General features: G+C 40.9%; 2 protein-coding genes across 8 annotated transcripts in view; one reads left to right on the forward strand and one right to left on the reverse strand.

Moving 5' to 3' along the window:
* Positions 1-14590, forward strand: part of CD96 (CD96 molecule) — a 111068-nt gene that overhangs the window by 37993 nt on the left and 58485 nt on the right. For all 7 annotated transcript variants that reach the window (XM_037835208.1, XM_037835213.1, XM_037835223.1 and 4 more), the window contains exons 5-7: positions 1097-1152; positions 11745-11835; positions 13668-13856. In XM_037835208.1, the coding sequence (XP_037691136.1) occupies positions 1097-1152; positions 11745-11835; positions 13668-13856 (336 nt within the window). The remainder of the gene's footprint in view (positions 1-1096; positions 1153-11744; positions 11836-13667; positions 13857-14590) is intronic.
* On the reverse strand, positions 6172-8194 carry ZBED2 (zinc finger BED-type containing 2). Its single transcript, XM_037835260.1, has one exon. It carries the CDS (start codon positions 7226-7228, stop codon positions 6575-6577), a length of 654 nt encoding a protein of 217 aa, XP_037691188.1. The 5' UTR covers positions 7229-8194; the 3' UTR covers positions 6172-6574.

The following is a 14590-nucleotide window of genomic DNA, read 5'->3' on the forward strand; positions in this document are numbered from 1 at the left end:
GAAGTGAGACAAGGAAGAGAAGAAAGACAATAAGATATATGTGATCAAACCAGTTACCACTGAGGGCTTAGAGCTCAATTTCTGTGGGGAACTCTGGGAGACAGCACAGAACACACATCAAAGTTACCCCAAATGATGGGCAGGGCAGCTGGGATGTTTACCCACCGCTCCTTATCTGTTATGATCCTAACTGTCTGAGACTTCCAGTTTGCCCTACTTGAAGGCAGGGGGGTGAACTCTCATGGTCACCTTCCTCCCCACAAACACACAAATGAGCAAACAAACCAAGCTTAGGCAGAGGGTCATGAGTATGCACAATAAGAGACCTCAAGTCTGTAGAAGCAAACTCTGAGGGGAGGTAGCAGGCACTGACAGCATCTGATATGGGTAGGCTTAATATTTTTTCTCTGCTCCATGGAAAACTTTGCCAAAGTCAAGAATTTAATTAGAATCCACTTGCCACTTCAGTTCAACATAATTTATGAATGTCTATTTTGGGCTGGGCACTGTTAGTTGCTGGCAATGGAGAGACAGGGGCATTTAATCAGCAGGAGGACCACAAAATCATTGCAGTATTCCCTGATATTTTCCAACAACAAGCAACCAAACAGGAATCCAGTATTTTTCCTGTCCCCTTCCAGGGCCTAAAAATTATACCTTACTTCTAGGACTCTGGACACATAGAATATCCCCCACCTTCTGCTTCTCCTTTCCCCTTTCACTTAGCTTTCCACTAATCATCTTTCACACATCTGTTAGATGTTGCATCTTCATCTCCATTCTTATTCCCGAAGGTTGGGCTAGTAGCTTCTCTTAAAAGCTTTCTTCAAATCCTGCATTTTCTAATAATGGTACTTATCTCAGTGTATTATAATCACCAGTTGTGTGTCAATATCTTCCATGAAAGTGTAAATTTCTTGAGGACAGTGAATAAGTTTTGTCCACCTTGCTTCCTAGGCATTGCACATACTGCCTGGCACACAATAGATGTTTAATAAACATTCAGTGAACAATGATTCTTTCTCATAGACATACAAACTGGTGGGCAAGTAGGACAGTGCTCAGTGCCACTAACTGTGTTTAATTTGCCTTTAAGCTAAGCCAGAAATCCCCATGATTGTGGAAAATAACTCTATGGATGTCTTGGGAGAGGTGAGTCATGTTCAAACCTTTGAAAATCTATAGTTGTATATGCCAAGGTGCGTCAGATTGCATAACTGTTAGGAATGTTTTCCCAAAAGACCTTACTCTTTGGCTCTCTGCCAATTAACTGGTGCGGCTGAAGAGGAGCTAAACTGATTCTAGAAACTGAATGGGAATCTTACGTTTGGACTTGGGGCTCTCAGAACATGTGAACTGATCCTTAGTCCTTAAATTTCCTGGAAAAAGATAGTCTTAATTATTTAAAATTCTCTTTGATAAAAATTGAGGAGTGTAATGAGGGAAAAATAGAGCAGAAAACAGTTTGAATCCTGATGTAAGAATGACGTTGTTACTCAGTTGACATTTAATTTATTGTAATCAATTTGCTGTATCAGATTTCCCATTGTTTTTATCTTGAAGTGACAGGAGGAAATTGCCCTCCTGTACTCTTTCAGAACTCTGACAGTTTCTTTGGCAGTAGGAGGAAAACCAAGAGGGAAGAAAAAAAGTAGAATATGGTCCCCTTTTTAATTTCTTACGTATGGATAGTTCCCAGCCTCTATAGTCAATGGATTCTTGAATCAGCCCATGTGAGCTCATTTCCCAGCTCTTCCACTTGCTGGCTGTGACCTCAAGAAAATTGCTTCATAGCTTCGTAGTCAGTTTTCTTGACTATATGAAGGGGATAGTAACAGTATCTGCACATTGTTTTTGTTTTTAAGAATTAAATGAAATAAAGTATGAGAAGTTCTTAGTACCTGTGCCGGTTTGAGTGTATTGTGTCCCCCAAATGCCATTATCTTTGTGGTCTTGTGTGGGGCAGGCGTTTTGGTGATGGTTGGATTTGCTTGGAATGTGCCCCACCCAGCTGTGGGCAATGATTCTGATGAGATGTTCTCATGGAGGCATGGCCCCGCCCATTTAGGGTGGGCCCTTATCCGTGGAGCTATATAAATGAGCTGACTCGGGGGGAAGAAAGAGAGTGCAGCTGGGAGTGATGTTTTGAAGAGAAGCAAGCTTGCTGGAAAGGAATGTCCTGGGAGAAAGCCGTTTTGAGGCCGGAGCTTTGGAGCAGACGCCAGCTGCCTTCCTAGCTAACAGAGGTTTTCCAGACACCACTGGCCATCCTCCGGTGAAGGTACCCAATTGCTGAGGTGTTACCTTGGATGCTTTGTGGCCTTAAGACTGTAGTTGTGTAGTGAAATAAACCCCCGTTTTATAAGAGCCTGTCCATCTCTGGTGTTTTGCATTCTGCAGCATTAGCAAACTAGAACAGTACCTTACCTCAGTAATGTTCTGTTCTTTAAACATTAGGTGATGTAGTTTCCTTTATTCCTATTATCTGTTTTAATCAGCTGTATTGTGGCCTTATTATTTCACCCAAGCTTTTCAAACCCCCTGTAAAATAAATATTCTCATTAATTCTCATAATTTTTCTCTTATCTGGGGTGAGAGAAAATTATACTCACCTTCTAGAAGAAACATTCCCAAGACCAGTAAATAATTTATGATTTGGGGACCCACTGAATATATATATATAATACACACACACACACACACACACACACACACACACATGATTGGATCCAAGAATCCCAGTTAAAAAAAAAAAAAGGCTTTTGCCTTAAATACCATCATCAAATTTCCTCTTCTGTACCTATGGTGGCCTGGATGCTAACTAGAAAATCAGAGAACTACTGGGGAATCAGTGAACAGTCTCTCTCCTACCCCACATAACCAGCTATAGGACACAGCTTGTCTATGAATCTTTTAAAAACTTGCCAAACATTAGTAATCCCTCACTCTAATATTCCCATATTCTCTGCTGTATTTTTAAGTAACTTATTAACCCTTCAAGGCCCTTTCACATGCTTTTATCATGTGGTGCTCCCAATGAGCCTCTGAAATAGTTAGGACATCGATCATATTAATACACATCTCATATTATAGATGATAAATTGGAGCCTGGAAAGTCTAAACAAGTGACTGAGTCACATTTAATAAAGGGCAGGACTGGGATGAGAATTTAGCATGCCCATTTCCAGGCGGGGTGGTATAATGAAAGGAAATTGTGACTCTGAGTCAGACAGACCTAGTGTCAAATCCTTACTAGCTACATACCCTCATCAGGTAGTTAAAATCCATGAGCATCACCTAACTCATCTCTAAAACTAGGATAATAAATACTTCATAGGAGCATTAACTTTATTTGCAGTAATGGAGTACATGGCACACAGCAGGTGTCTCAGGAATGTTTCTTCCCTACCCACTACTGTCATTTTCTCTTTCACCTATCCCTACTTCCACATTTTCATTCATAAATCTGCTATGAGATTGATTCTAGGAGATAATGAGGGATAATGAAAAACAAAACATATTGTGACATCTAACAGATCTGGCTTTGAATTCTCCTCTGTCACTTATTAATTCTGGCCTCTGGGAACCCAGTGCCTTAGTTTCCTCATCAGTGAAAGGGGACAATGATTCTAACCTCACATGGGTGATATGGGGATCAAATGAGAGATCGGATGCAAAGTACCTGCCACCTGACAACTTTAAGTGTTCATAAGTGGTAATTTCCTACCCTCCCCCTACATTTCTTAGCAGTTAATTATGTCATCAAGCGTATATCTGATGCCTACTTTGTGCTGCATATTCACAACACCGGCAGCCCTCAGCGGGAGAACAGACTCGGGGCTTGGCCAGTGATGAAGTGTGTTTTCCGTTATTACTAGTTAAAGTGACAAACTTTCTGGCTAGTTTATTTTTGTCTATAAAATAAAAATGACCCCAAATTATTCTAATAATGATGTCTTTCACATCATTGAATGGATTTTCTCTCAGACTTTCTAGAGAGGGTGATTTAAAAAAGAAAGTGCAACTAAAGCTTAGACATGCCGGGACATCCAGAGAGGGTGCCCATCCTGTGGCTATCATGCTCTTGTGTGTCCCCAAGGGCAAGGCACTTCCAGGGGCTCCATCCTAGCGTGCAGCAGCCCCACTCCAGCAGCCAAGATGGGGAGTGAGCCTTTGACCTAAACCTCAGGGCCCTGCCATTTAGCAGAGTTTTGCATTAGACCGAACACCCTGGGCCAAAGAGCCCCTCAGCCCACAGCCCCTGGCCCTAGACACCGGCTCTGATGAAAGCAGGAGAACACCAGACTCATTCAATGGTTCAGTCTTTCCACAAGTCACATATCCCTCTCTTTTAGGCCTTTGCTTTACGCTTTAATCAGTTCACCTCCATGAGTCCTGTCCTCATCCCCTACATTTTTATGTTTGACAATTAAAAAATAAAATCCAAAGAAAACTACCTAACATGAAACATAGGAAGCAAAAGCAATTGGATTGAAGGTGGCTAAAAGGAAGAGAGGCTAAAAGGAAGCGAGGCTAAAATAATGAAGACCATGTAGGACACAAACCATCATCTGAAAATCACACTTCGGTCTTCATCAGAGTGTAGCAGTATAGCTCCTGTAGCTGTTTTTGCAAAATTTGTCTTTTGTAAATGTGTATGTTTATTTGGTTTGGTTTTGTAAAGCCTAAACCCTTGTGGATTCCTTAACTTCCCTTTCTTAAGCCCCATTCCAATGTATACTTATTTAATTTGTTAAAAAGATTAGGTATTGCAACTTTTTTTTTCCTAGCATCTTTTTTTTTTTTTTTTTTTTTTTTTTTTGTTTCTGGCACAATAAGGCTCTGATCCAGTTGTCCAGACACATGACTCCCGGAAACCATCATCATTTGCACTGGTGAGCATGTGAGTTTTCACCACTGATGGAGAGGACCCTCAAAGGGGCAAAGCACATAGGAGGTAATTCTTTTATAACAGGCAGATTTCTTTAAAAAAAGAGTATTAAAGGTTTTTCATAAGCCAGGTGTTCAGATTCTTGCTCCACAGACAGCATCCATGGAAGATGGATCTAGCTGTTTGGCCTGCCTGACAGGTTTAAAAAGCAGTAAGTGTGAGCCATATAGGTGAGGGCCAAACGAGCCATGACACTGATTACACCAGGATCTTGTCCACTTTTGGGGAAGCTGATGCCCAATAAAGGACTTGGGCTACCTATGAGATAACGAGATGTTATCTTCATCTCCTCTTGCCTTCTCCAGCTACCTCTTATCCCCAACCAAACCTAGCTAAAAAAAAATTTTTTAATTAGCTTCTGTAGGAGTCATCCAAAACAAAAGTCAGCTCTAGTCCAAAGGCCAGAGCAGTCTCTAGTGTGACCATATTCTCTTCCTGAGTTAATATTTTAAGCATAGCCTCAGCAGCCCAGGAAGTTGTTTCCCTCCCTGTGGTTTGTAAGACTTCTTTATTTCAAAGCATCTCTGAATGCTTGAAGATGAACAGTTAAAAAACAAAGAAGGATTGAACAATGGATTTTCATGCAGTTGGCATTTCAGGCGTAGGGAGATAATCCAAGCCTGCTGCTCTCAGACTGGTCTGGGGGCACAAAATAAAAGCATTTTAATTCATTAAAATTGACCTCAGAATCTAAGAAGATGTTCTCTGTCCTTCACTCTCCTAGACACTTTTGGTGAGTTTTTCCTGAAGTGCTGTCTCTCTTCTCCTATCTTCACATTTCTTCTCTATCTGCTTTCATTCTTTTTTTATTGTTCTGCCTGTTTTTTATTTCTCTTCATTTACCCTCATCTCTCCATCTTCTTCTTTTTCCTTCTGAGTTTCTTACTCCTCTTCCCCATTAACACCCTCTCCTTTAGAGACCTTAATAAGAAATTAGATTATGTTTTTAAATATTTGTGAATAAATGTTTATATTCTCTATTCATTCTTTAAAAATTGAGTGAGTTGAAAAGTCTTTTTTCTTTCTGCACTAATTAGACAGTAATAACTTCATGTGTTAGATTGTCAAAAAGACTCATAGGACTCAGGTTATACTGATGAAACAGCCTTTAATACAGGCAGAGGACACAACACTACAACTATAGGAGAAAGATATGCACTGGAGGGGGTGCAGAGATCTCAGGCATAGTCTTCTTTGTCCTTCCACTACTGGTTTGCACAGGATAAGCTTTATCTCCAGGTCTCCATCACCATCTGTATGTGTGCAAACACACCTGTCCCAGGAAGCCTAAGCTCTCTGGTGGTGGGGTCGCTTACAGTGTGAGCTGATCACACAGGGACATTCTGGCTTCCTGATCAGCTTCACCCTCATTGAAACCTTCAGCTCCACCGAAACCAAGTGCAAAGCACAAATCCAGTTATTACTAAACAGTGCTGACAGGCTGGTGCATCCTGCCCCGAAACATTCAGACTGGCTATAATGAACACATGCTGCACACTCTCTCTCTGAAAAACAAAATCCCACTAAAGTACTCGGCTTTATATTTGAGCTGGAACAGAAAGGAGGGCTCTTGGCTATAAGTCTAAAGTCAGTGTCTTCAGAATAGATTCCTCGATCCCTGAGTTAAACATAATGGAAGGGATGTGCTGCTGCAGGCAGGTCGTTTTCCCTCTGGTATGCCTCCTTCTCAGCCCTCACCTTCCACTTCGTCTCCAGGATGACCCTTTCCACCTCCTCCAGAGCTTGCTCTCTCCTTTCCACAGCCCTCTCCCGCCACTCCACTGCCCGCTCCCTCCTAAGAATCTCTTTTTCCCTTTGGCTGGCCCATAAAGCCAAGGCCCCCACCTGCTCCAGGAGCCTGGCCCAGTCACCCTCCATGCCCATGGGGAGCTGGGCCCCTTGGGGTCTTGGTTCTTGGCGCTGCCCTGCCTGACCATGGCCGCTTTTCTCCAGCTCCTCCCTGTGCATGCTTTTCAGATGCTTCCACAGGGCTGTAGTGCCCACGTTAACCCCAGGGCCGCGACTCACCTGCCTGCCACACAGGCGGCAGGTGGCATATTGGTTGGGGTGGTGCCCAGCACGAGCGGGGGCCAGGTGGAAATACTCCCAAGCCTCAGAAAACCGGGTCCCCCGATTGTGGGGCACTGGGGCGGGCATGGCGCTCACAAAGAGGCCAAACTGTTCTCCCATCTCACTAACTTCCTCCTTCTCCTTCATCTCCAAGTCCCCTTTTGCTTTTATCCTAGCTCCCTCCTTTTCCTCCTCTTCCCATCTCATCCTGTCTCCTCTTTGACAGCTTTCTTTAGGAGGGTGCCCAAGAGTCTTAGTTGAACCACAGGGTTAAATGTATATTTGCAAATGGACTGCTGTGACTCTTGGGCATTCACGATAATGTCAAAGTCTGGCCACGCCCAGGTGGTGTGATGTTTCCTGGTTCTGCTTCACTGCAGGGACAAGGGTAGAGGTAGGGGAGGAGGCAAACCACAGATCCAAGCAAAATGCCCTATGAGGCTTTCTTCCACACTCCAGATACTTACGATCCCTCCTTGCCAGGTCAGAAAGACAGAATAAAAGACAAGGCTTTCTCTGTCCAACAACGACACAGAACTTCGGTGAACTCAGTGTTCTCGGAATCAACCACCACAAGTGCTTTGGGATATTGAAAATTTCAGGTTTCCTCTTAATTGTACTCTTGGCTGTTTCCACTGTTTCTTTGCTCCTTGATGCCTGTAAAATGTAGTTTCACTTTGTAGGCAGAAGAAATGAGGCCTCAGGGCTGAGTCCTCACTGGGTCTTCCTCAGAGGAGGTAAAGCAAGCACAGACAGATACTGAGGCTGGAGACTCTGGCTTCCTAAAAACCACGGCAATGCAAATTGCAAAGCCTGCCAGGGTCTGGGTGACAGTTCCCAATGTGAGGTCACTTTGGCTCCACAGAGTTCCTTGTGAGGGCAGGATTCTCAGAAATCCAAACAGCAGGCTTAACTGATTTCAGCAGGAGGAGCCCGCCTGCATGGAGAAGAAGTTGCTGGAGCAGATCTCCACAGACCTGCATCACCTGGTCATCCTCGGCCAGCAGCTCACCAAACACCTGCTCTGGCACCGTCACCTGCAAAGCCAACAGCCAGTAAGACCTTCCTGACAAGAAGTTTAGTTAACCCAGATGTTTGGCGTATTTACCCTATTTTAAGGATAAATAAATAAGTGGCAAATTATATTACATTTGAAAAACATACTAACTTTTCTCTTCTCTCTTGGGACATTTCTTAAGTGAGTGAGAGACTCATCAAGTTTTGTAACCTTAAACGAACAGAAAATCCCTTCCTTGCCACGAGCGAGTACTTACGAGAAAGCCAGGCTCTGGACATGTCTCCGGTCTCTCTGGGGTAGAGTTGAGTGTGTTGTCTGCACCCTGGGGATGGCTATTAGCTGACTCCGACCCAGACCCAGAGCGGAAGGCACTTCCAGTTCCTGTTTCCTCCCACTTCCAGGGGAGCCTCGCTTTCAAGCAGGTGTGTCCTGGCCTGTCGGGTTTTCCTGCAACACTTAACGCCCAAATGAAAACCTTTCCTTCACCACCCTCCACCACTGAGAAAAAAGATGTTCCTGGCAAACATCATCCAGTAAAACACTAAGTCAAGTACCTACAAGTCTTAGTTCCCTTTCTCCATGGCTAGATCATCTGGTCTCTCAAGCAAAGAGATTTAAGAGGGGAATGAGAGTGAAATATGGGCACCAAAACCACATGCCTCAAAGATTTCTGTGGTCTAAAATATTTTTTCCAATTGTCAGAACAGGAATCTTGATTTTTGGCTTGGAAACTCTGGTTCCTGTTGAGAAAGAAAAATAGAGTAATGTAGGCTGAGACTTAAAACCCCCAAAACTCAAAACAGGCTATTACAAGCAAAACCCAGGCAGCTAGAAAAGCCATTCCCTTTCTGAAAAAAAAATGAAACCTCTTTCTAAGACCCTTACCCTAACCAACTTCTCTTTTTTTAATTCCTCTTTTTCCTTTTAAAAACCCTCTCCTAACAGCACCAACTTAGGACAAAATTGAGTTTGCTACCTGAGTCTGTGCTCCCTGAATTGTGATTCTAAGACCTCAAATAAATGCTTTTATTGCTTCACAGCTCAGTCTGTTATTTCTTGGTCGACACTATAATCACAGTGAAGAGAAAAGCCACTTAGGAACTTAGAGAAATGGGAAGATTAAGTGAAAGAAAACCCCCAAATCTCAAAGAAATACTACAAATTGAAGGACAGATTCGGGACTGCTTTTTTATTATATTACATAACTAGAGTTGGAAAAGCTGGAATGGTATTCGCTTCAATGCTCAGAGAAAAATAGAGGAACAATCACAGCTTAAGCAAAAATAAATAAACAAACACACACATGCACAAGTGCACACCCATATGAAATTTAAATTTAGGAAGAAAAATGCCCAAGAAGAGATAGGAACATTTTCAAGAAGATGTCTGTAGAAGAAACAACTTTGATTTATAGAAGAAAAGATATAAATGGAAGAGAAGAAATTCAAAAAGACTGAAAAGTTACATTTCAAGTGGGGGGAGGAGGGAGAATCTAAATAGGAATGAAGAGTGAATAAACAAATAGAGAATCTTTTTTTTTTTTTTAAGATCTCCCATTCTAAACTGAAAACCTAAATATTTTTAAAAGCATTCTATGAAAAGCCTTTTGGAAAAGGTGCTGCCCAAATTTAGGCAGTGTAAAAATGATAGGTTAACATAAAAATCGTAACTATTTTTGTATTTCATCTGTGTAAATAAGAATTGATCATCTTACAGCCAGATTTGGATTCATTTTTCTGACTCCAATCCCATCATGTTCCAACCTTCCTGTGGTTTTCCCCTGTTTGCAGGACAACAAACCAAGTCTCAAGGTGCTCCACTGTGGGCCTGTTCCATCCATTGGTGTGAACGCCACCTCACTTTCCAACCCAGAACATCCGTAGTATCAATTCAAGCCCGTCTCTTTCCTGTCTCCGAAATACGACTCTGTCTTCTAAGTGATTTTCAGACTTCTCCCCACTCTGCACCTACAGAACTCTCCAAATGTCTTCTGGCACTTACAACACAAACCTTTGTACTATTGCTCATTTACTCCATATTTGTGTAGAATAATGTGTTGGAGAAACCAATTATTTGGCTTGTCTCTCAGAAGCAATAAGTACACAATGAGTCAGCAAATATTTTTGACTTCTCAGCAGAGGACCATATATGTGTGCATGAGTGTGCATGTGTCCTCTTGTGTCTGTCTATTTCTTCATATTTTTTTCATATAACCTGTCTGTCTTCTTACTCATTTGGGTCAAGTGGAAGTTCCTAATTGTGAAGACAGCTCTGTTTGCATAGAAAAACCATATATGCTTGACATTTCCTGAGACCTTTGACCTCAAATTGAACTAAATTTAGACTGTGGCTTTGCAATTTTAGAGAAACTGAGAGGTGTTTTAGGAGAAGAACCATATTCTCAAACCAAATCTTTGTAACAGAGTTTGGAGGTGGTTTCAAATATTTGAAATCTGAATCATTCTGGAAAATCTGAATTTAGCAGCTCATTTTCAAAAAGATTCCTTCAGTGAGCCAGTTGCCTTTATAAAATAATGTAACCCCACTTGTCCTGACATTAATGGAGCATAATCATTTTGGTGGGTTAACTGAGCATGGAGAAAATGAGTCATGAAAATGGTTAAAGGCATTGACTTGAACACAACTCTTTACAGCTTTTTTTGAGCATCTCTTCCGTATCTCTTACCTCCCTTTGTAGACCACCTGGAAACAAACATCAAGCTTTGGCATTTTTTTTTTATTATTATTAAATTGTCTTTCCTCCAATTAAAAATAATGCATCTTTTGGGACCTGATTTTATTTTTGATTTTCCAGGGCAGAGAGAGGCAGAGTTTCATGGGTCTGTATCTCTGCACATGCACATATCCCCATTATCTGGAGAAAGCAAGTGTTGACTGAGTGGAAATGCTGGGAGCTGCAGCATTGGCTACCTGTCGTCTTGGCTATGACAAGAGCCCTTGCTGAAAATTTCATTGTTTCCTTGTTTTCCTGTGTGTGGTGATTTCCTGAGGGATGTTAAGCTGGGCTATAATGGAGGGAACATAGTTTCCAATTGTGCCATTAACTACCTTCAGCTACTCTGTGCCTTGGTTTTCCCATCTGTCAAGGGATAATAATAAGACATGTTTTGCCTATGCTATGAGACTGTTAAGATAAAATGAAAAATATAATGAAAACGCTTTACAAGTCAGGAAGTGAGACATTTATATTAAATGGTTTTGGTGGTTGCTGCTACAAGTAGTACTTCACATTATTTGAAGAATGGAAGCAGCATGTGGATCTCTTTCAGCTTTTATTCTAACAAAATATTCCTCTCTGGCCTCTGTTGGTTGTAACTTCCTTCTCCTATCCTTTGGTTTGCATTTAGTACCATTTTATTATGCCTGTGCAGTGTTGTGGTTTCCCTTATCCGGGACTGGAAGCCAGAGTTTCAATATTAGTATCATCCTAGATTCTTTTTAAATTGTTCTAAGATTCCAGCTATAAACTTAAAGGTCTCTAAAAGAGATAGTCCATTTATAGTTCACATTTTGATACAATCTATCTTAAAGGTAGATACTGCCTTGTATTTGTTCAGCCAAAAGTGAAGAAAATTGTTTCTTGCCAAAAGTTTGTCTCATGTGAGTATTAGTGGGAGCTATAAGGAGCAACAGTTTCTTCTGAATTTGCAATTAAACTTCTCTGTGTTCTATCTTTATCTCCAGAGAACATTTACCTGTTCACTGAGGAATGTATTTCCCACAGCAAATCTCACATGGTTTATAGATGGAGGCTCTCTTCAAGGTGAAAAAAAAGGTAAGGAAATAGTTAATGGAAATGGATTTGGCAAAGAAAATAAAGAACAATAGGAATTGACATTGCCCAAGTTTGTCTTAGCATTTAAGAATAATTCTCATTCCAAAAATAAAAATCATCTTGCCTACTAGATGCCGTTTTCTGGAACCTCATCTAGCTCCTCCAAGCAGGCAGGGAATAGTATTTCCCAGAATGAAAGAAATACATTGACTTTGTCAAACCTCATGCAAACATTAAAGTTTTATTTAACTAGTAAAAGCAAATCTCTAAATGAAGGCAAAAAAGTTTACTTCAGTGTACATTTATTAATCATTACATTTAGTTAAATTATCACCATTGCTTTAAATCATAACTAATTTCTACTTTTCTTGTAAGGATCTGGAGGGGTAGTGGGGGGCGGGGTGCAAAAGACCTAGAGGAATTGTATGTAAAGGAGTTGGCTCCATGGCAAGGAACATGTTCACCAGGAGGATTAAAAGTTCCTGGAACAGGAACACACCTTGAGACAAGCTCAGATGATAATGCACAAAGCCATGTTTTCCATGAGTGGTAACATGACAGCCTCTGCCAGAAGTAGCCTGGCCATCCCCTGCCTGGGCAGCAGCCCTTCTCCTTTCTCCTAAGTCATTTTTCCTCACAGCCCATAGTATTTTCAACAGCAACCGAGTCACACAACTCTCTCACTGCAGTTATTTTTAATTGATAAAAGCTTATGTTGAGAAATGATAATAGGTTTTATGATACATTTAGAGATTATTATTGGTTTTGCTATTAGTTCACTTTAAAAGAGTTCACCCACAACAATGGTATCACGAGATGACAGTGTTCAATCCTGAAAATGTCTGTTAAAGGTAATGATAAATATATTGTGTTAAATAAGCCCTGCAGAGGCAAAGCATCCAGAACTGATGTGCCCCGTTATCCTCATACCCTGAGGCCTGACAGTGTGATCAGAATTCCAACAATGCATACTGCATTTAGTTATTACTTCAGCGGGTGATAAATTCAGAACAGAATTAAGGACTTTTAATATAAAGAAGCTGTGAGAGTCCAGATAGCTCTGGCCTATGATGATAGATGGTTTACATTAATTTCCTGCTGCCACATACGCTGTTTGGAGGCTGCATTAACAGTGGCACTTAAACAGGATTTGATTGCTAAAGGAGACTCACAGGAATGAAAATGATAATGCTTATAAATCTACAGCTTATTGTAGGAAAAGGATACAATATAGCAACACAAAGTAAGGAATCACGTGCGTACTCTGACAGCAAGGGGTCTGGAGAGACCAGGTGAGGACCCCTTTGTATTCCCTTGGTAAGGGCAGTAGACAGACTTTCTCTCAGATCAGAAACCTCCAGTGTGTGCACAGAATACCTCACAACCAGGAGCCCAAAATGGAGTCTTGGCTGAGTTGTTTTATATCCTCCTGGTCACATAGGCATATTCCTGCTGTGTAATCAGACTCAGCAGGAGAGCCCTCCCGGGTCACACCGAGCCAGTGCAAGTCTTCAACCTCACTGTTACCAAGAAACAATTCAGACAAGCTGGGACAATCTGCCCCCATACCCCACCAAACCCAAGGTCATAAGCAGCGCTGTTAACCAATGTTTCTAACCTTAACTATGGATCAGTGCCACATAGGAACTTCAGCAAAACAGCTGAGTTTAATCCAGGTCTGCTGGAATAAACCCTCATTGCACAGAAGTCACCATTTGACCTCTGGAGTCTATATTGCCATCAGTTGTAACATTGCCAGCCATGACTTGGCTTCATTTTATGGCACCTGCAGCAAAAGCTGGTGAGTAACCATGTTCTTATCCGTCTTTTAGAAATATACATTGTTAATGAGGAGAGAAAAGACAAAGGCGGATTTTTGGAACTGAAGTCTGTTTTGACAAAGATCCATATTAGTGAACCAGCCCAATCGACCAACCTGACCATTTGGTGTATGGCTCTGTCTCCAGGCCCTGGAAATAAAGTGTGGAAAATCTCATCTGAAAAGATCTCCATTTCCTTGGGTAAGTTGTCTATTTAATAAGGTCATCCAGGGTTGGCCAAAACTCCCTCGAGTTCAGAACATGTCTAATTGGAACAAATAGAATACGCATAATTTCCATAATATTTTAATCTTGGAAAACTCTCTCTGTAACTCAAAATTATTAAAAGTCAAATCAGCGAACATTTTTGACAAATAGGACTCTACTGCAATGGATTTCTTCAAATAAGAATAAAGTGGCTGATTTCTATGTTCCTATGCAGAATTTCTGTTGAATGCAACAGATATTTTGTTCAGATTCTGTTAATAATAAATTTTAATTAACTGGCATTTTTATCAATCCACCACATAATGAAAATTAATATTAATATTAATGGTAAAGAGAGATTAAAAAATATCTTAAAATTCCCTCTGTGTCATTAAAATCATTCAATTATAGATAGTATATGCAATTTTATCACTTAGATTATTTTATTTTTGAATGGATAACCCATAATCCATGTGTGGGATACAAATATCTCAGGGCAGAGAATATGTCTTAATTTTTATGGTATAAAACACAGTATCTAGCATATACAAGACTTTTAATAACTGTTTTGCAACTTGAAAATTGATATAAAGAATCATTCTACTAATTATAGCATTTGGTTAACCAGAATATTCACTACCCTGAGCCAATTCAGGTAATGGATTTTGCTACATAAAAGATGTGAACAAATGTCTCAACAAATACAGTGACAATAGGAATACCTACAG

Source organism: Choloepus didactylus, chromosome 1 (genome assembly GCF_015220235.1).
Source record: "Choloepus didactylus isolate mChoDid1 chromosome 1, mChoDid1.pri, whole genome shotgun sequence".
Taxonomy (NCBI): domain Eukaryota; kingdom Metazoa; phylum Chordata; class Mammalia; order Pilosa; family Megalonychidae; genus Choloepus; species Choloepus didactylus.